The 23269-nt window shown below is 43.0% G+C and overlaps 1 protein-coding gene across 6 annotated transcripts in view; it reads right to left on the reverse strand.

Annotated features, from left to right (window-relative positions):
• The window catches only part of sema3ab (sema domain, immunoglobulin domain (Ig), short basic domain, secreted, (semaphorin) 3Ab), a 60782-nt gene that overhangs the window by 10842 nt on the left and 26671 nt on the right, over positions 1 to 23269 (reverse strand). The window contains exons 1-7 of one of the 6 annotated variants that reach the window (XM_047339742.1): positions 12508 to 15978; positions 12286 to 12377; positions 12016 to 12203; positions 4037 to 4197; positions 3578 to 3640; positions 1080 to 1199; positions 112 to 202 (exon numbers count right to left, since the gene is read on the reverse strand). In XM_047339742.1, coding sequence (XP_047195698.1) covers positions 112 to 202; positions 1080 to 1199; positions 3578 to 3640; positions 4037 to 4197; positions 12016 to 12139 — 559 coding nt within the window. In that variant the 5' untranslated portion in view covers positions 12140 to 12203; positions 12286 to 12377; positions 12508 to 15978. Of the gene's footprint in view, positions 1 to 111; positions 203 to 1079; positions 1200 to 3577; positions 3641 to 4036; positions 4198 to 12015; positions 15979 to 23269 lie in introns of those variants that run through there. The other 5 variants (XM_047339741.1, XM_047339743.1, XM_047339740.1 and 2 more) reach the window with 5 other exon arrangements.

Here is a 23269-nt window from a genome sequence, read left to right on the forward strand (position 1 = left end):
TTACATCAGCTGAAATGAAAGAGCGGAGGTGCAGAGGGGTGTTTCCGTGACTCCCAGGTTTTTATATGACCTTGCTGTAAGATGCACCGTGCATCTGTTCTTTAAACTCACCGAGCAGCATGGAGGCAGTGAGCAACTTGGGATCATAGGGACTCTTCCCCCGGCCATTTTCAACGTGAGGCTCCAGTCTGAACACACTGTCCTGAACATAGAAACAGAGGAGGAACATCAGGAGCTGGTTTCTCTGGGAAACCCCAGAACTTTGGCACATTCAGTTAGTGAGACAATTGCGGGGATTTAGCAAAATAAGCACAATTGTCCATAAAATAATTTCTAAACCATGATTGTTGCTAAATGCTTCACACATGAATCACAGAAAAAAAGTGCAGTTATCCCCCCCCAAAAAACAAGTAGCTGTTTTAACAACCATTTAAACAACAGACAAATAAAAGTTTTAACCCGCAGATAAATAACACTGTATAATTAAAAGCATTAGGAGAAATCTGAGAGACCAGTGCAGATGTTTACAATCATGTTTCCACCAGCACACACTGTAAACGAGTAAATTGCATTACTCACTTATGACTTGATGACCTCAACACTGATACGAAAACCCATCAGATGAATTACAACTCAAGGTTCTGATCTATATACAGCAAGTAGCTTTCCTCTGAGATACTTCCTGCCTCTAATTATCCGTAAATAGCCATCTAATGAATAGGAAATGCACATTTATGTGTCTGACTCAGTGACATTTGAAGGAGGAGAAGAGCAATTTCCTTCGCTCATACTCGAATGAACCCACACATAAGTTCCATGTTATGAGTGGTGCATTGGAAATCCTGCAGTCTGTGAAACCCTGAGTTTAATTTTCCACCTCAGTTTGCTAAATGGAACCATTTTTATGTACTTAGCACATTATTTGTTAGGAGGAGAATGAGCTCACACCCAAATTTCAAATGCTCGAACTTTCCAAAACCCAGTTTACTTTTTATAGCTCAAAACCAAAATGATGCATAATTGCTTTTTGACAGAAAGTGGAGGCAGTAATAGATACAGTTTGCAGCGTGTGTCTTTACCTCTGGTTTCTTGCCCACCTCCAGGTAGGAGCACACAGGGTGGAAGGCTCCGGTCCCACACACGTACAGGTGGGTTTGGTTGAACGGCTGCAACACTTTGACGAAATTTGAGCACTCCCTCTGAGACAGAAAAGAAAAAGCATCAGGATTGATTCACATTGATGCAAAACCCTTTTAAAGCCACAGTTTCACAGTCTACTCGTCACTTTGTACCAAACATGGCTCACACACGTGCTCGACTTGTTCTCTATGAACTCAGCGACATGGGCGATGTAATTTCCCATGGAGTTATGGGAAAATACGAATGACATCATAATAACAAACAACACAGTAAACAAAGCTTAACCATAATAATCCCATACCAGCCAGAATAATATTACCTTACATTGATTTAATGTTGGTCTGTCAGTGCAACAGTGATGTAACAGATTCTAGTTATGTTTCATAATGTTACAGTATATATAATGTGCTTTATTTAGTAGTTTTGTCTCTTCTTGTGTTTATGTGTGTGTGTGTATGTGTGTCTGAAGCACAACCGGCATCTTTATAAGTCGTATGCATTGCTCGGGGCCATATGGCGCATTTCCTTGTGCCCTGGCAGCACGTGTTTGAGCAAACCTGACCTCGAATAAAACTGGATATGTCATTGCATAGAGTTGGAAAAAAAAAAAAACGCTGAAAAAAATAAGAATACCGCCACAAATTATGCATGACTAAGTACATCTGGCTTTACTGGGTCATCGGCAGGCAGCAATCTCTCTTTGTGTAAGCCTCTGTTGTCATTTAGGCAGCTGTCTTTCCGAGGATTTACGTAAGTATTACATATTTATTGCAAGCTGTGTCCCAGTATATATATCTACCTATTGTCTTTGCACTGTGATACCTAAAGATTTAGCGTAGCAACCTATCTAACTTTTCCCTCCTTACATTTGTGTGTCATCACACCTTTCACACCATTTCTCTTTCTCTTTCCTCTCTGCTTCCCAGTCTCTCTGCACCTCCCTTTCATTCTCACTCTCCTCCAGCTCCACAGCGAAAAGGATCACCCCTCAGGGAATTATATTCATCCAATCCCATGATGTTTATAGGAAAACACAGCTCTTAAAATCAGCCATACAGAACGGTAAAAGGACAGAGCTCGCCCTGCTCTGGCCAATGTCCACGCTGTGAAGTCAAGGCATAAACAGTAGAGCCATGATTTGACATTCTAGCCTTTTGCCTTGGGCTGTATTGAAGATAGAATTCATAACACCGCTTTTTAGGGAGAAGAGACAGCCTCTCAGTGTGTTTACACAGAGTTTCACCACACCACACAGGCCGTCTCTAAAACTGCACTTGGCCAGATACAGGGAGATGTGATGCTTGGCTTGTCATGCAAGGGTTGAGTAAGGTAAGGAGGCTGAAAAGGCCCTGGATCCTAAAATGCAACCACACAAGATGTTTTGGATGAAATTTTAACTTCAACCCATCAAAGTTAATGAAATATTCTTACACTGAACAAATAAATACACTGCACAACTTTAGAAATCCCAGATGTGTCAGTACGTCTGGTTTGTTCTCATTTACATTACTGCAGGGATCAGTATAAGACTGATGGCTTTCATAATTGTAAAGCCACAAAAAAAAGTAGATTGACTCCTTTCCCATTGCCAGTAGAGGCCAGTAAGTCACGTTTGTGTCGGGAATTGAGAAGCTCCCTCATCTCGCTGACTTGCCAGTGTTGCATTTTGAACGATATGAATATAGTTCCGAAGATGTAAAAGACAATAAGTTCACAAACGTTGATGGCTATTTACGTGCAACAACCTGGGTGTTCAATGTGCGTCACAAGGTTGCATCGAAAAGGCTCATCAACGTCTGGACTGCAACAATGAAGAGGAAGAAGAAATGAACTTGTTCACCCAGGTGTCGTGTTTCTGTCACTGCTGATTGTAAAAACCTGTTTCTACTGAAGAGTCATTTGACCAAGGAGTGAATGTAGATTTAAGAGATTAACATAGAACAACTGAAGTCTAATTACATGGGAACACTGATCCCTGAATACCGTATATGTATTTTATTCCTGCAGTTCGGTTCTACCCTCAGGTCTGACAGAAAGCAGCATCATGATTTCCCTGGCTTCATTCTACAGAGTGCCCAGAGGCTTGATAAGTGATTAAGGTCACATGATGTTCAATCTTGGCTCTGAGATTACGATCAGACCTATGGTTCGCTACGTGATGTTTTGTCCATATGACAGATTAGATGTGTCAACACACTGGAATAAACGAGCTGAAACGTTGGAACAAATCTTATACTGTCTGTGATTAAAATGCCCTATAGATGTAGCACATACATCCAGTTTAATCCCAGTGAAACTACGACATGAGTTTTACTATTGGACCTGCAGAATTGAACATTGTTTATAATAGCGTTATAACATTTCCCAAACATCTGTGGGAGTGGAGGGGCAACCTGCTAACACCCACACTCGCAGGATGGATGGTTTTAGCTCTTACCGAGAGATCTTTTCCTGCCCATTTGCATTCGTCTCTTCTGGTGGGAGACGCTGGCCAGGGGATCTGCAACACAAACACATTCCCTGTGCATGTTAGAAAAGAATCACCTGCCTCGGAATGCATTTTTATCAGATGTGAGTCGATGCAGCCGCGGCTCGTGAGCATGCATGTGTAGACATGAGGGTTGAAGGGGTCACAGTGCGATTTGTTATCCACTTTGTTTCAGTTTGCTCCATTATTTATCCAGGTGTGCAGAGAGCAGCTAACATGCCTGGCACAGTGTGTGATCGTGTGCGGCAGCTCTGGTCTGAAATATTCATGGGGCACTTTTCTGTAGAAACAGAAAAGAGAGTCCCGAGACACCTGAGCCCCTGACCGGCACTCTGGGTGGAGACGCAAGCAGACCTGGAGCCGTGAAAGGATGAAGCTACCAGACTGAATCAAACAGTGATTTTTTACCTGTGCATAGTCTTTGCTGATATTGAGGAGGTTGAAGGAGAAGATGTGGTCCTTGGCCCCGACGATGAGTCTTCCTTTCTCCTCGTCCAAGAGGAAGGTGTGATAGGATGAACTGTTGGCCAGACCTTCAAACGTCACAAGGTTGTTCGACTCCAACATTTCTATAACGAAAAAAGGAAAGATCAGCACAATATAATCTTCACTTTACGAAAATCCCACGATGACAGCTGAAGAAAACCCATCAGGTTGGTATTTATTTAGATTATTTTATTGAATCCACAGAGTCTACTATGACATAGAAAACCTACAAGTTGAAAACTTTCAATATTTCCAACCATTTTTCCAACAGCCTACAATTCCTGCGACCACAGTTTCACCCCTATATTCACCAGTCTGCTTGTTCAGTGGTAATGTGCCACATACATTTGAGGATCACTGCTCTTTGCCTCCAGCACATGATAAATAAATCAAGGGACGTACATTTGGTTGTCTCGCCCCGACACACAGATGTTCCTCTTTTTACCCATTCCTCCTCCACATTTTTAATGTTTGCTGGAAATGGTACAGCTTGGCCAGGCGAGGCAACCGACAGATGACGAAGAGCCACTGCCAAGATCAAACTGGACTGGGCAGGTAATGCCAGCACTGGGAGCCAACGATCAAACTGCCTGCGAGGAGAAGCGACCTTCACCAGAGCAGCCGAGCAGACCTCGCTAACACTCACTGTGGAAAACTGGGAGAATAATGTCATATTGCTCCACTAACATTAGGATTACTCCACACCACATCGGCTATTAGGGAACGTTACTATGGGCTACAGCTCACATTTTGCAGTGTAATGCGACAGACGTCTGCCAAGTCTCACAAAACAGCGACATTTGCTTGCACAGCGGAAAGCCAAACATTTCATTGAGGCTCTCATTACCGTAATGACCTCTAAAGGGGGGCACTACGACTATGACATTATAACACCTTTTGTGGAACATGTGAAGACACACACACTTTCATAGCTTGTCCTCTCTCACATTTTGTTCTCACCCGCAAAAGTCTAACCACACAATGACCCCCCCCTCCCACGGACCACCCACACAAAAAGGGTGGAGCGCTATGGGACAGATAGCAACTGATTCCGCTGGTGTTGTCTTTCTCTGCCTCCTTTTATCTCTCTCTATCTCTCTCTCTCTCTGTCTATCTCTTTCTCAGCAAGTAAATAACAACAAAAGCTCATGAATGTTTTAGCAGGGAGAATGCCCCCCCTCTCTGAAGTGTGTCAGAGCCCGAGAGAGTGAGAAGACGAGCTGAGGCAAAACTGGTCTGAAAGAAGAGAAAGCTGGAGGAGAGAGGGCAGCGCACTGAAGGTTTTTACAGAAGAATCTCCAGGTTAAAACTGGGGTCATGACAAATGGTTCAAGGGCTACTGCTTCAACTCTGACAGCAAATGAAAAAAGTTAAAAAAGTTTGTAAATCTATGTATTTATTTTATGATATCCAGGCATAGCTAGCTGTAGTCTCTTATATGAAAGTCACAGCAAGCAGATAACAATACTTGAGAAGATCATTTATGGTTGTAGCATATACGCAAAACAGCAATAGTTGCATTGGACGTTTTTCTACCATTCACAGTTTACCATTAAACTATGATAAAAGCTTCATAATAAAAGCATAATGAGTAAATATGGTAAAGCCTTACTTTAAAAAGAAAATAGTTATGTATTAATTATACCATTAATACTTATTCTCCATATAACTTCTAGATTTTTTTTCTTACATTAAGTTCAAATCAATATTTGGTTTATCATAATTTATTTCAGTTGTTTTAAACATTTTAATTTGAGTTCATGGATATACTCTTATTGGATCCATGTTGGTAATAATAACAGGAAGTTTTAAATATAAAGAGTGATAAGTATAATAATAAAAAATACATATATTTGTTGAAAAGAAATGTATAAAGCTCAGAAAATACAGATGTGGAAGATAATGGAGAAAAAGAGAAACATCTTGGGTCTGGTTACAAACTTCTACACTTTCACGTAAACACTTTTACTTTTCAAGTAAATACACACGTGCCTCACTCTCATGTACACACACATGCACAGCCCTGTACACACAGGATGATGATGTACAACTGGTTGACACCCTGTCTTTATTGTTATTGTCTTGGTGATTTAGTTGGTTTCCTGTGGCTCAGTGCTGATGGGAGGAGGAGATTTAGACAGTCTCCTAAATATAAACTCCTGTCTCTGTGTGACCAAGACCTCAGGCTCCATGACTTCCCACTCCAAAGACTTCTGAGAACTTGACATATAAACCTGACTTAATAAGTCCACCACGATTTAAAAGGACTCTTGAAGTCGTAGATCTAGTCTGTAGTAGATCTAGTCTGTAGTCTGCCACTCTGATGCATAATGGACACACTCCCAAACCAAGAAAATCGACTTTCATTTCAATTCATTCATTGAATGCTTCTAGATAGTTAACTGCAATCAAGTCTTTATGTGATTTACAAACACATAAAGACTTTGATTTGGGTTGAATCATTTAATTCAGGGATTATTGGACCCCTCATAACACAATCACTGTCTTAAGAATAGAAAGAAGGTCTTAAAAAAACGAAAGTTGCTGTAAAATTATTGCTCAGCCGAGTCCGGAGCTGTGTCCCAGATTTATGTTCCACTGTATCCATGGTGATCAATCATTAGCGGATCCACTGTAAGCCCTTCACTGACAGCACAGTAACACATGCCTGCAACCTCTGACCCTCTTTCACCTGCGCCAAGGCTGCGTTTGTGTGTGGGAGAGGAAGACAGAAAGAGAGAGAGAGAGAGCGGAGGGATCATTTCTCCACATGGATTATTTTAATTTTTGGCTCCAAAGAACAAGCAGATGTGTTTATTTCTACGTATTGGACACGATTCCTTCCTATTACCTGACATTCAGCGAGGTAATAATACAAAAAACAGATGCAGGCTGATGATTGAAAGGAAAAATCCCTTCTTCTTTAAAGTAAACGACCAACAATGCAGAGTGAGTGCGTGTGCAATCTGCATATGATCCATTTATCTGAATGAAATGAGCAATTCATGACGGAATAAAAACACTTGTTCTATAAACAGGAAGGTGTCAAGGAGCCGTAGGGAAACTTGCTTCCTCTCAAACCACACCCCTGTATGAGAGCAGACACACACACACACACACACACACACACACACACACACACACACACACACACACACACACGCACACACAAAATTGTCTCTGGGAGTAGTGTCCATGGTAACAGGCCATTCAACAGAGACTACTGTAGAGACTAGTTATCAAAAGCTAATCACCTGGAGACTGATACTCTATGGGTGTTGTGTGTGTGTGTGTGTATGTGTGGCATGTTCTTATGTGTGTTATTGGAAAGAAACAGGAAGTTTCCAGGCCTGACCAGAGGTCTGTACATGTCTGAACTGGTGTCCCCTCTGGTTAAATATAACAGGTGTGTATGCTCGCATACATGAAGCACCACTTGTTTTTCCCCTGTATAATCTTCATCTTCCTACCAAAACTCCTCCCTCCAATAAACTGTCAAGCAGTTGACCATGTTTCATTGTGATAAATATATCATCTTTAAAGGCTGTTGCGATGTTCGTCTGAATTTGGGGTCCAGGGCATATACGGACACTTTGACACAGACAGATAGACAGAAGGGCAGACAGACAGACAGACAGACAGACAGACAGACAGACAGACAGACAGACAGACAGACAGACAGACAGGTGGATGGGCTAATGTGTGGCAGGTAACAGGTGTCAGCTGCTGTCCTGCCATCTTTGACCAATTTTCACTCTTTCCCCACAGTTGTTATGGTGCTAGCCTGTCAAGAGTCCTGCAAATGTCACTTTTTAACAGCTGCCTCCACTTTCTCTTTCACTGTCTCTCTTCACTCTCCCACTTGTTTTAATAAAAACTGTTTTACCGCCTGTCCTCCTTGTTCCGTTCTCTCTATTTCATCCCCTCTTTCATGTTGTAATGAATTTGCGAGCGGGAGACAGAGAGAGAAGAGTAGTGCGACGTGATGTAGAAATGGGAGAGAAAGAGAGAGAGAGATATAAGGGGGCAGATGGAATATGGATGCAAAGAATCAACAGTCCCTTGTGAGACTGATAAAAATAAACTCTTTTACCCTACATTCTCTCCGTCTTCCTCTCTTTGTCTTTCTCAACTGGAGGGCACAGAGAGCGATATCTAAGTGCTTCCGCAGAAAGAAGCAGAAACACATCTCAACAATAACCCGGGTGAGGTATATACTGTACATACAGGAACACTGACGCCCCGGCTCCTGCGTCAGTAGCTTCATCGTTCACATGGCTGACTTTATAATTGCACACTGACAAAACACTGCGTCACTGAGTGTACACAGACGTTGATTCAGTCAAGCTTGAGGGGGAATTGACTTCATGAGGCTGATAATTTGTTCAGTGTCAATCAGAAACACCTCCTTACGCTCTGTCACGTACTGTTTAACAAGTTGTTCTGCAAATAGGACTGATTTGCTGTGATTATTGCTGAGGTAAGACAGAGAATTAAATGGCATTCATGGATTTCCACTTCTTGGTTACATTCTTGGTTCCTGATCTCTCTCCCCCTCCCACTCTCCAAACCCCCACCCCCATCTCTCTCTCTTTTCTACTCCCTCTTTGCCACCCACCTCCTCTCTTCCCCATTTTCCTATGCTCACCCCAACCGGTCGAGGCAGATGGCCGCCCACACCGAGTCTGGTTCTGCCAAAGGTTTCTCCCAGTTATTGAGGGAGTTTTTTCTCTCCACAGTTGCTTCTCATTGTGGGAACTGTTGGGTTTTCTCTTTAAACTTAAGGTCTTGACCTTATTATGTTGTGATTTGGCTCTTGAGTTGAACTGAACTGAATATCTTTTATTACAATCCATTCTTCATTTTGCCATGGACTTTTGTGTGAAGCACTTTGTAACCCCGTTTAGATAAGTGCTATCCAAGTAAAGTTATTATTATTATTATTATTATTAATATTAACTTTGTGGTTTAACAGATGCCAAAAGTTGTTGGAGTAATAAAGTTTAATGTAATGCATCACTGTGACACACCACTTTGATCTTGCATATGTGATAAGTAATATTGATTCAACCATTTGGCACAACCCTACATGACACTATGTCTGTTTGTCCGCCAACAGCCATGAGCAGCGGAGATTACGTAGGCAGACGCACTGTGAATTTCTTCTTACCTTGCAGCTGGTACGGATGATGACTAAGTCAAATGACTACAAAGGTTCCTCTGAGAGAAACACCAGCAATACAACCCTGATCCAGCCTCCAGTCAAGGGTGGAGCAGACTATTCAGATTTCGACGAGGCCTTTGAACATCCAGCGCTCTGAGTTTACAGAAGTCCGTGCCCTGGCCATTCAGTGCCATTCAGGATTCACACTGTACACACCCCAAGAAACCCAACTCCGCTCTGAAGATTCTTCACGTTCTTATGGATTACAGGTCTTAAATAGAAGTTCTCCAACCTCCAACTCTGATTAAAAGTCTTTTCACATCATGCTTAACACAAGGAAATATGTGTGACTTCTAGAATGAATATTAGTAACTGGCAAACCATTTTTCCTATTGTATTTAAATTTTTAATTCTTTTCTCTTTTTAAGTATTCAAGAAATTAATGAATGCAAGTGTGTGGACATGTATGGACTTGTGTGTGTGTGCACGTCCCTGGCACTGCTCAGGAAAGGGGTGGACAGTTCAAAGAGAAAGAGTACTTTTGGCAGTACACCCGCATCCTATAAAACCGAAGTACCCTCTTTTTCCTTTTTGGGATGGTAAACAACATGTGTCATACCTCTTGTGGCCCATAAACTCACAAACCATATGGACCTCTTACTCACCAGAGCATCCACTCGGGGAGTGAATTAATCTCTTGTCAATTTATGTCAATATATATGTATATAGAGCTGCTGTCCACTGTAAATCCACGGCCGCCTACTACATCATCAACACCCCATCTTTAAGTTGTTGATACAGTTGGACCTTAGCTCGTGTTTGCGTAGCCATGGGGTACCATTGTTATCCTTCCCCCTACTCCACTGCCCTTCTGCCCCTCGACCCTCACTTTCAAAGATGTGGTGGAATCTCCTGGGGTTAAGCAAGGAGGCTGGGGGTGTGTGTGTTCGTGTGTGTGTGTGTGTGTTGGTTATCAAGGGAAGCTGGTATGTACGCTTCAGAGAGTTTAACGCCATCCATTGAGGAGATCACACTGCGGAGGAGCAGGCTGCTGCTCAGGTTCGTGCTTTCGGAATAAACACTTCCCCGCTGCGTTCAGTTGAGTCAAGTCTTCAATAGAGTTAAAAACATGTGTGTGGAGGCCTGCACCCACACACACACGTTGGTCTGGACACACAGATTTTTCAAGTATTCCCAGTGACCTGTAGGGGTCAGAGTTCCTTCACCTCCCTGATACCATGTGTCACTGATCAGACGTTACTTCCTCAGGACTGCGCAGCGTCTCAGGCTGTCTAGGTACTATTCTGTAATTCAGGACAATAGATCATCTGATTTCTTCCTCTCCAGGAGTAAATCTGAGTCAGCCTCACCTGTCAGCGGGGCAATAAATAATTTATACGACGATATAAATGATTCATGAAGCAATAATGCCGTGTCACTTACCTAATGGGTCCTACAGTGGATAATGTTTAATGAAATCCCCCAGTATGATGTGAATAATATCTCCACCACGTTGCTGCCATGAAAATTATACCTGCTCACTGGAAGCTCTCTGCCAAGGATGGTGCCAGATATTGTCCCCGCCAGCCAAAATGTAAATGATGATGTCTAATGGAAATATCGAATGTGGAGCCGTCAGCCAAATAACCAGGCTCGCGAGGCTGCTACCTGAAAGCCTGACTTGTAATAGAGATATCACTGAATGGGCGTGTTTCACCAAACTAACAGCATGTGGTTTTAAATGACTGATACGCTCACAGGTATCATTAGCTATCTACAGATGGCCATGTATTTGGGTGCATGTGAGTAAGTGTGTGTGTGTGTGTGTGTGTGTGCTCGCGCATGCTTGTGTGTATAATTATGGATCTCCCAGTGCTGAGCGAGAAGCATTTCTCTTTGGGAAAAGCCATCTGCTGAAACAGACCTGCACCATTCATCCTGAGTATAATTACCATGCAGGGAAGAACAGAGTGGAAAAATGACATCCAGGAGAAAAAAAGAAAGGGAGCGAGGGAAATGATTCTAAACTGCCAGGGAGTCTATGTCTGGCACCACTTTTCATCGCAAAACTGACAACAGCGCTTGATCAAAACTGGGACAGAGAGACAGGAAGAAAGAGTGAATCAGCGACTTGAGTAATAAACAGTCCAGTTGTGCCAACACAGAATTTCTTCTGATTTGGAAAGTGAAGTTGCTCTCAAACGTCACTGAGCTACTTTCCTAATGGGGTGACAGTAAATGTATTTAATTCCTCCAATTACATCCTTTTTACAACACCACACTATTTAAACACTGCCACAAGCTTTCCATGATAATTACACTTTTGGGCTTTTCTTAACAGCTAAATTAAATGTAGTTGGATATAGAAGCCGTGTTATCTGCATGAGCTTTGAATGCAAACTTTCTTTAGAGGTCTGCATGTAATGTTGAAAAGTGGACTTCGAGTATATCAGATGAAAATGTGTCACACAACCAGCACATACAAACTCAGGAAGCTTAAAAAGCCTTGTAAAAAATGTATTTACTTATTTCAACTTGGTTTACTTTGTTGGTATTTTTACAAGTAAAGAGAGCAGAAGCATCTCTCTGCCTCACAGGGACAAACAATGTCACAGCAACAACTTCACTCACTTCACCAGCTCAACATATGTGGATCAGGGATTTAAATCTACAAGAGTAAGACATAAGGTTCTACGACATAGCTGCATCATTTAGAGATTTGGCATGTATAACTCACCTTTATAGAAGAGTTTTAGCCGGGGGATGTTGTTCTTGGTCTTGGCCTGCTGGGCTCCGCTGCCCTCCATCCTGAGCAGAACCATCCCAAACAGCAGCATAATGCTGCCCCAGGGAAAGCCCATGGTCTTGGGGCAATAGAGGTCGGACAGGTCCTTTAAATACTCGACTCCAGTGTCGGTTTCAGATCTGGTGTAGCAGGATATATGCTGTTACTGTTGTCCTGTGGTTATGAATAAATGCTGGTGCATCAATCCAGACTTGTTCTCACCAGGTATCTCCCTCCTTGCAAAAGTGAGAAACTCTTTCCTGTTCCAGGGGTCAAAAGCTAAAATTAGAGTCCAACTCCAGGGGAGACGGAACCTGCGAAGCAGAGTTGGGGGTTATGGGTCAATGTCACTGCAAGAGAGACTCCCACAGCAGTCCACAAGTCCAAGGTAAACCGTACAAAACTAAGCACAAATAAGAGTTTGTCATTGTGCTAATACATTACACGACGGAGGAGAGAGTCTGGGTACATCTGCCATAGTTTTCTGTCCTGGTTCCTGACCAGCATGAAGCTCAGAGCGAACAGCGATCCACGTTAATGCTGAGCTTCTACCTTCAGCTAAAGAAAGAAAGACAGGTCCAGTGTGTTTCAGCTGTTAATCCCGTCTGCTTGGTGAGCAAAAGCTCCACTGACTCTGCCTCTGCTCCGCTTTCACCTATCTGTCTCTCTCTCTCTCTCTCTGTACTCAACATTGGTTTGGATTAGCACAGCACCACTCAGCGCAGATCTGGTCTGTCCCCACTGCACAAGGCACAGAGAGCAACTGAGAACAGCTGAGGCAGACAGCACAGTCAGAGAGAGAGAGAGAGAGAGAGAGAGAGAGAGAGAGAGAGAGAGAGAGAGAGAGAGAGAGAGAGACAGAGTGGAGGGGGGGTTGAGAAAGGAAGAAGAGTGCAGTGTAGGCGGGAGAAAGGGTGAGAGAGAGCATAGAAAGCATGAGAGAAAAGAAAACTGTGAAAGCAAAAGTAGTAGGAGAGGAAAGGTTAGGGCAAGGGAAGAGGTTAGGAAGAGAGTGAAAACAGGAAAAAAAACAGCGGTACATGAAAGTGGAACATTTGGAAGAAAGTGAGGATTTTATGATGTAGATGAGACTTCAAACAGCTGAAAGTTTGTTTATTCTCTCGCATTGTTCTGTTTCTTCTTCTGCATAATGAATGGTACCCCTTTTATAATGATCTCTAAATGTTATTATAAATATGCACTTGTGCTCAAATGTATTGTGCGGTGAAGTCAAGGGAGTCTGTGCTTTATGTGGTTAAAAGTCCATCACTTTGAGCGGTCTATTATTTAATGTATCACAAAAGAATATCAGTTATTCCATTACAAATTACACTAGATATAGTTTGTCTCCTCTGGGTGAAGAAGCCAGACAAAGAGACTATACCAAGTGCACACTATTTAAGTTTCTCCCTCTCAATGTAAAATACCTGAGTCTGATGGATTAGTGGCAAAGCTGCCGTAACAGCGTGGTAGCTCGTGGTTTATATACAGCGATATGCACCACGGACTAACGCGGCTTGTCAGACTCATCTGTCTGGTGATGGCGCCGCTTCACAATCTCATGGAAGAGCCCAGAAGTTCCGAGAATGAGGTTGATTTTAAGCTTAATTCAATTTTCATGCTAAACAATCTACGCCATCTGTTAAACTGTGACAAATGACATTTTGTGGGATAACAAGGACGTCGTTGACCAAAGGACGTCATTACCAGCTGGAAATTCTGTAAGTTTATCTAACTTGAGGTTGGACGTGAACAAGTGTAAAGCTTCTTACACCATGCACAAAACAACAGCACGTGTCCAGCTGACATAACCCGCATTTTACGTAGATACAGAGTCCCAAAAACATTACAAACCGGATGAATGATAATAGCAGCTTGAGTGGGCATTTATTGGCATCATAGTCTAAAGGGGAGTTCCCTGTATTTTCATCCCAAATGAGATGTCAATCTAACCCTAAACAGTGGACCCTCAGTGAGCTGATTCCTTCTCGTGGTGAATGATAATGACTTTGGTGGCAATGGTGTGGTTAAGACCTCTGACTGGCTATAGATGGATCTGGATAAAGAGCCGTCAGACAGAAGGAGGAGAGCTTAACTAATCTCGCAGTGAGAGGATGGGCCTCACGGTTATGCTAATGTAAACTGGCGCTGGGAGGTTCAAGGGAGAACACTGGAGACTACGGGGGAACAAGTGTCACGCCACAGTCTCTGCTTCCCAAACAGACTGGATTAGGGCCTGGAACAGACAGATCCTGTTGTTTGCGATGTGGAATTGGCAGTGTTGACGCACCAGTTCATTATTCGAGGGATCATGTAACACAATCTGCCATAACTAAAGCCAGACGGAGTGATTGTTTGAGGTGATTATTAGCAGTGAATGGCCCACTTGAGAATGTCACTTCATACTCCCTGCCATACTCCTTTGCATGTTGATAACTGCAGTGTTGTCATGCGTTTGATGTCCATGTGGACAAGTGGATAACAGGAACCGTAGCTTCCTGTACTCTATGCCACATCACTAATGCTGTCCAAACCCTGAAGTACTGTCACTTAGGACTCTGTTTGATGCTTATTAAAAGTGCTTATGCAGACTTTGACTGTTAAATCCTTTAGGCCCCTCTTCAAAATAGACAGTGGTGAGAATGCAGGAGGTTAATCAGAGCTTCCAACTCGAGTTTTCCATTTCTCCACTAAATCCCAATTTCCCTAACCCTTTTTTTTTTTATTTATCTACTTTAAGGGAAAGTTCACCCAAAAATTTTAATTCACTCATCATCTACTCGCCACTGTGCCGATGGAGGGGTGGGTGAAGTGTTTGAGTCCGCAAAACACTTTCGGAGTTTCAGGGGTAAACAGTGTTCCAGTCAAATCCAACTGGATACATTTTAGTAACTGGTGACCGATTCTTCAAACGTAAAAAAACTAAACATGAAATGCCTCCATACTGCTCCTGTGTTGTCAGCCAAGCCCCAATATTCAAATATGACTCGAAACAGCATCATTGACACCATGTTTTTAGTCTAAATGTCCGCTGATATCCTCCCCTTCCTTTTTAGTATCACGAGAACTGCAGCAGTAACTTATCTTCCCCGAGGAGTTTGTTTGTTTACAGGATTACAAAAAAGCTACTAAACTGATTGCCATGAATTTTTTGGAGAGGGACCCTTAGGCAAAAGACATTATATTTAGATTCGGATCTGCAACGAAATTTCATGGGTTCTTTCTTGACCCATATCACATCCTCAACCAATTTCTCATGGTAATCCGTCCAGTAATTTTTGCATAAACCTGCTAACTACCTAACCAGTTGACAGACAAACAAAATGAAAACAAAACCTTCTCGGCTGAGGTAATAATTCATGGATCTTGTATGTATACACTGAGTTTCATTTCTGATGATCTCAAGACTCTTTTTCTGCAGATAAATTGCAAATTCTGAACTTTCTTCCTTTTTACAGCCTTGTGAAATTGTTGAATCCTCTTCCGCCCCTCACCTCTCAGCCAAGCCAGGGTTCTGAAGTGGACTGATCAACATCGGCCCATTGAAAGGAGGGACACGTCCTTGACTGTTTTTACAGAGGCCAAAGGGACTTGTTTGTTTCAAGGAGAATGCCAGTTTTTGAAGCACCAATTCAGCCTCATGTTCTAACCTCCTCCATTCACTAAGACAGTGGGCCTGGAGTGCTCTGTCCATTTCAGACTTCATCAACTCATATGTGTGAATGCCGCAGGCGAGGGGGGGGGGGCTTCTTTACCTTGTGGAGCGCTGTGGTATGTTTGGAAGTGGGGTTGATAAGGGATGTGGAGTAGTGGCAGCAGCGGAGATCTGTCGTTACCCACTGAGAGTCGGGGGCCCCCCCCATCAGAGATCACTCAGGCCTCCTTAAACAATACCCTCCCCACCTCACCACACCTCCTGCCCACACAAGTACACCCCCAACCCTCTGATCTTCCCACAAGCGAGCTGCTTTCCTCTTCTGCCTCTCTGAGCATCACCTCCCCCCACTCCACACAGGCCCATACATTAACCCCCATCTGCTTCCACGCCGCCCCATCTCTCTGCACCTATACCCCCCGAAACCAAAAACTCTCTCCATCACTTTCTCCATTCCTCTGTCCATTCTCTGCCTCATCCTGTCTGACCTCCACCTACTCTCGACAAGCCTGGGAACATAATCCCCTAAATGAGAGGATTTGGCTCAGCAAAATGAACCACAAGCCAAAGACAAGCAAATTAACCACATTTGCCGCCCACCTACCATTTACAATACCAGCCTGCATAGTTGAGCCCCACATCCACCCACCCAGGCGTAGTTAAGATTAGCTTCATGACAGCCAGAAGTGAGTGATTAGAGCAGGCAGTGTGCAAGAAAAAAAGACAGCCTCAAACCAAAAGTGCATGAATAAAAACTATCAAGAGTAATATTACAGGTTCCAGCTTTCTAAATGGTTTTTAAAATGATTTGTCAAGGTATTCATATTCCATCTGCCTTTCAGTACCTCTTAGTGGAGTGGATAAGAAATTTAAGAATACCACTGCGTGAGATTTAATCCTCGTCCCTGAGAAAAGAAGAAATAAAGGATTCAGTGACGCAGTTTGCCCCGCTGCCATGGATATAAGGTTACTTCCTATGACAGGCATAAAAGACACACACACACACACACACACAAACATGCGGTGATGGGAGCCAGCTGGGTGAGATGCCAGGTCTCGGTATGAAGGGAAAAGGGAAGGCCATTCTTCACCGTAGGAGCTATAGAGATCAGCTGAAGTCCTCGACAACTTACCCCAGGGGCTTCTGGGACACAATGTAAAGGAAAAACACATCTAATCCAACCAATGCTAGACGATAGCAGCGCTATTAAGCACCCTAGCTGGGAGAGAGTAAAATCATAATTTGGCATATCTGTCATCGCTGTCATCAAAAGGAGTGTAGAAAAAACTCAGTTCCACTCTGACTGTTCTATGTAAGCAGACTCATGGGAGAGTGGCATAAATAGACAGAGTATGCCATGCAGTATTCATGACTGAATAAACCACATGCTGTTGGTGATTTACTCTTTCTAAATGAAAAATGGATGAAAAATACAGCAAAAACCTCAGAGCTACGAATAAATTACTGAGAACAGTGTATCGTCCTTATAAAACTGAAGGAACCACACCCTTATTGTGGCCTTGGCAAAAATCAAAAGTGTGCGTTTTACAAGTTCAAGTTCAGACATGTACACGCTGTAAATACGCCAAAGTCTGAATAGCCTAGCGTAGCCATACAACAATCGCGAATGTCATTACGTATTAACGAGTTTCTCTAGAGGACAATACCAGTCGGCCACAGATGGGCATTAACTCCGGGATCCGAAGCTGCAGCGTCTGTTTGGATGTGCTTCACTTTTTACAACACCTACATGAATTTATCATCATCCATCAATATTTCAACCTTCAGGCTACCTGCTTCTCACCTCCGCAGGGAACAACAAAAACACACTGCCTCTCTCTGACTCGCATGTAGCTGTGACAGCACCAGTGCTCATAAACTGGTCCCGGTTTACGGCTCATTTATACTCCGAACAAATACAGTCTCACAGTACGGACAATTCTGCAAGTCATCCAAGACGTACTGGTTCATCCATGTGATACACGAAGAGCCTTGTGACATTTCCGGGCAGAACTTTTGATGATTAATGAAAACCCTCCGAGCCAAACAGTGTTAATATGATACGTCGTCTTTGCCCTCCCTCTTGGAGGTGAGAGTGTGGGGTCAGCTGCAGTACACTGCCCCTGGAGCTGGTGGTGTTTCATGGTTTTGGTTAATACTCTGGCAGGATTGGTGCCCAAAGTTTCAGCCTTTCTCAGATATATTAATCACATTTCGAGATAGGAAGAGGTGCTCAAAACCAAAACTGTTCCACATTTGGTAGCAAGTTCCTCTGTGAGGTTGTGCAGCACCAGTGAGGAGACGCATTTAATCTCTTTGACAGTCTTTCCCATAATTGGGCTTCCACAGGCGTTCATTTGATAAAGATCTGCTATCACGGTGAATCAGCTTCTGTTATAAACTGTGTTTGTACCAACTGAGCTTTTATTGTGGGGAGATACAAACCAGACATTCAGTGCGGTGAAGTCAAAGTCATGCACCATTTCTGTCTGAGCTTTCTATCAATGAATTAACTTGAAAATAATAATATTTTTGTGTTTGCCTTCTCTGAAAGAAACAATCACACGCTCTGCGACCCTGGACGACTTCTCAGAATAAATAAAATATACATAAACTGAGTTTGGGAACTGTAAACTATTCCTCTTCTTTTATGTCTTGCTGATAATTATCTGCACTGACAGCACATTCTGATACATTGAAAACCCATGCAGACACATTTTAGACATGTGTGACTTTGGAATCAAAATAATCAGAAATTCAATGTTATTATTTAGTTTGTGGATTCCATTTTTCTCATTTTTATTTTTAAGAAGTTACAGAATTTCCCAATGCTCTTGCTTTACCCACAGCACTAAAGTACATTCTAGTTAAGGCTTTAGAAGGAAAAGCCTTATATTTTAACAGTAGTTTAATAGTTTGGTTAGAATTGTAGAACAAATATACTTTATGTCCACAAAGCAACAACACTTGCCTGCGCAACTTAATCTGAACTGTCTGTAAACTTTCTTACTGTGACTCATTGTGTTTAAGTTGTTTTAATCCATCATCTGCCACATAAATTGTATATTTCACATGGTTTTTAAAACTGCTGCAGTTTTGCACATTTTCTGTGCAAACGTAATAAATCACTGGAGAATAAAAGACCTCCGTTTGCAAAGCTGATGTGTCAGAGCTGAGTCTCGCTTTCCACTTTCCTTCAGCATGAGGAAGGCCAGGTATAATGAGAGGGTAGAGAGGGAACAGGAGAATGAGTTACAATGTGCTTCGGTCACTGGTAGTGTGTGTGTGTGTGTGTGTGTGTGTGTGTGTGTGTGTGTGTGTGTGTGTGTGTGTGTGTGTGTGTGTGTGTGTGTGTGTGTGTGCGCGCGCGGCACAGACAGACAAGCTGAAACTCATCACTGATGCTGTTTATTGACTCGGCTCAGAGTGACAGCAGTCTAGACATCATACAGCTCACTTGCTTCACACTATAACAAACTGAATCGACATAAATACACACTTCACTTTCTTTCCCTCCCGCCGCACTCCAGGTGGTTAACACAGCGAGCCCTGAGCGGCTCAAGGTGTGAAGAGAGGAAGAAAAGACTGGGAAAGAGTCAAACAGAGAAAGAACCATAAGGCATCAAAACCACAGCCCAGCATGTAATGGAATACCTTTTGGAAGTAGACATAACAATAACTTCTTATGGGCAAACATGTGACTGACTCAGACGTCTTTTTTCCCTCTTGTTGCGGGCAGTGCCAATGGCAAAGTGGTTAGCAAGACACACAGGGGCCACTGTTCCTACAGTTACAAAAAGTTCCAGCCTGCTGATACACTATTCTTAGATCAGAGGCATCAGTCCCTGCTTGCTCGACTCTGCCAACTCACACAGAGTCTTGCAATAATAATCAACATTTAATATTTTCTAATGGTTTTGCTCCATGAGGAACAGAAAACGTGAGGGAGCTGCATTCACTCTGTAATTTCACTCAAAAGCCAGCAGGACGGTCCAATTCAGCTGCTACTAAGTGACTATGGTCATGTTATTCTAGGGCTTATTGGGGGGCGGGGTCACAGGTTAGACTTCATTAAAAATCAATGCAGAAGTCTCAGGATTATACCCCTGCTGAGTCTTTGATCAGAAAACAAGAGGGTCAGTTTACAGCCTATGCCACTGTGGGTTAAGCCCAACCTCTTAGCACATAGCTCGGGTATAAAAACGACTTCTGTCATGAGCACAGTCAAAAACCGAACAGAAGGAGCAAAGTGGTCAAAATAAACCGCAGAAATGATTCTATGTCATCATGCCTGAACTATCAGACTAGTACAACAGACATTTATGTGTTTGTTCCCTGATAATCCCCATTTCAATCTGATTCAGGTTTGTTTCTGATTTCTAAAATGTGTTCAAATGTAGGCAACCATAAAATGTTCTATTTATATCAACACAAAATCAACTTTGATTGTTAAGCACTTTTTCAGAAATAAACTAAAAAATAGAAAATGTCTGCACAATTGGGTCCGGGACTTTCTGCGGAGTTTGCCTTTCACAGGTCAGTCATGTTCACAACAACATAAAAATCTGTGGAGCATTCAGGCGAGGGGGGGCGCAGGATGCAGGACGTAGATCACGGAGATCACGTTTTTTCATTTACAGTACATCGACACCGGCACCAGCCCCTGTTGCTGAAAGCTCTCGAGTCATGTAGTCTTTCCAAGTTGACAACTTTGTCAGGGTCTAACATGTGCATGGCACCTCTTTTTCATCATCATCAGTCTTTTTCTGTTTTGCGTCTGTCGTCTGCTCACGTGGGTTCACTGGGACATTACTCAGAGTTTATAGGGGACTGTCTGGAGAACGTCCACAGCAACTGACCTGGACATTTGTGTTCTCAAATACAGCCCCTTTAGATAATGTCATGTCTGAAAGCAGCTTTCGGGTCCAAATCAGATATCCTTGTGTCTGTAGTTATATCATTACACAAACTTAATAATCATGGGAGCAAGCATTTTATGCATATGACTACACATTTCCAACGTCCTTGTGATGTTCATTTCTGCTTTTTCATCAAATCTCTTGCCACATCTGACCCCTGAATGGGCACATCAGCAGTGTCAGGTGAGCCTATAAACATTGTGTGTTCTGACATTTACTATTGGATTAACTGACCTTGTCAATAGCAGGGGTGAGCGCGGCGGGGGGTGGCGGGGGGGGTCTTGATCGATCGAACCGGAGCGTCTCTTTTAATGGGGCCTCTGGTGTTAAGCTGAGGTCAAACAGAGAGGGATCCGTGAGCCTCCACCTTCAACCCAGATTTATACCATCGAGTTGAACCTTGACTCTGACACAAGCCCAATAATCCTTATTCAGCCTTGTACTGTTCTGTCCTTGGTGAATACAACCTATCCACTGTAAATCACTGAGATGAAGAGAGAGGCCGGGGGAAGCGTGAAGCGAGAGTAAGAAGGGAAAAAAAGGGGCAAAAAGTGAGAACTAGTTGGTACAACCATTTAGTTGATGGTTGTACCAACTAGTTGAAAAGACAAGAAAACACATTCATACTGGATATATTTGAAGCGAGAGGACAATCAGTGTCCACAGGTGAACGGCTGGTCAAAAAACTCTCTAAAAACCTCTAACATCTGTCTTTTGTCTGCAAAGGAAATGGAGACAATCAGCATTTAGTCCCAGGTCAAATGACTCTGCTATAAACACAAGTTTTTATCGGTTCTGGCTCCGATCGGCAGTGATAGAAACACAATACCCAGGTGAACGTGCTAATATCTTCCTCCTTATTTTGGCCGTCTAGACAATATGACAAGCATTGAACTTCGGGGCATTTGCACATAAAGAGCCATGATTTATTTTGTTCTAATTGTTTTTTACATCTTGGGAATAACTTGGGAATAACGTGCAGCAGTGATTTTATTCCTCGTGTCGCGGAAGATGCACCACTGGCAACACAGTGCGGTGCGTTTGTGACATTGAAGTTGACTCACAGAAGAATCAAAACCCAAAAAAGGAAAGCAAACTCCTCTACTGGCAATGGGAAAGGAGTCAACCTTTAAAACAACTCGTGCATAACAGCTAATTTGAGTGTAGAAGAGGTATCAGAGAGGGGTCACCATGGGTCTGCTGTATGGAACAGAAGGGGTTTGTGTTTCTGCCCCACATCACCCGACACAAAACCCACCAGATTCCACCTCTGGCCGGTGTCTTCTGTCATCCCTCCCTTTCTTGTTCACACTTCTCTTCCCCTGTCTTGTCTATGTCTGCCTCCACTCATCCTGACAACCTCCAGTGCTCAGTAGCTCCGGCTGTAGGAGCCCACTTCGCCGAGGCCCCGGGGAGGTTGATAAAACAGCAGCAATTCCACGCTAATTAGTCAAGAGGAAATTGCACCTCATTTTAGCTCATTGCTGGACACACAGCAGAAATGTGACCCAACTTGTCTTTCATCCTGCGCACTCAGCCAAGGTGTTCACTCCAAGTCTACCGTGGCATGTTCCCCTATACATTTTTTGTTGTTTAAGAATAAACAAATATGTACGATTAGAATTTATATGTTTCCTTTTTTTGCATGAACTGCTCCAACTGTCATTCCCTTTGCCGACATCCCATATTTACCCCCATCCACAGGTGTTTTAATGTGCACGTACTTGAATTTCTGCGGCCGTCTACCAGGTGCAGCCATATAATTTTAACAAGAGTTTTAACATCCCGGCTCATAAACTATCTTTATGATGGGGAGAGAAGCATTTTGGATTCATGTGCCATTCGTATAGTGGCTCACTACAATCACAGCCTTGCTTTGACCCTCGTCTTTCATTCATGTAAACACTACAAACATGTTTTCAACCGATCAAATTTCATGTCACATAAAAAAGCATTCATCAGAATGAGTGGCCCGGCAGACAAAAACAAGTCATCATGAAAGGACAGTGTGTTTCGTTTCACTTCTAAGCAGAAAGCCTGCATTCCTGTAAGTTAATACAGGGCGCTCACCGACGACCGAGAGTTTCTGCTCTAAATTAGGTGGAGAGAGAACCCCTACAACTCACAGAGAGAGAAGGGGGTATTATTGTATGACCCCCCTCAGCTCAAGTATCAATAACTACTGGGTTTGTCATGGTTGAGTAAAGAAAGACCTGGAGGAAAGAGTGAGACAACACATAACTATCTCTCAATCTGCGATCGCGGCTCCGATAGGAAGTACTCTCACTGCCAAAGAGAGGAGAGGAGAGAAGGGAAGAGAAGAGAAGAGAAGAGAAGAGAAGAGAAGAGAAGAGAAGAGAAGAGAAGAGAAGAGAAGAGAAGAGAAGCTTACAGAGCTTTGTCAATAATCCACCCCTCCTCTCCCTGTAATTCCTTTATCTCATCCTCTTCCAACCTTATGTTCTTCTGCTTGGTCCTCTCATTATGGTGCCCATGGCTGTATACACTTAAGTGACCCGTGGGTGAACGAGAATGAAGGCAACCACTGTTACCGTGAGCGAACACATTCTGGTTAATGCTGCTCGTTGCATACAACGACAAACAAAGGAACCCAGCAAACCACCCAGACGT

Source organism: Hippoglossus stenolepis, chromosome 5, assembly GCF_022539355.2.
Source record: "Hippoglossus stenolepis isolate QCI-W04-F060 chromosome 5, HSTE1.2, whole genome shotgun sequence".
Taxonomy (NCBI): Eukaryota; Metazoa; Chordata; class Actinopteri; order Pleuronectiformes; family Pleuronectidae; genus Hippoglossus; species Hippoglossus stenolepis.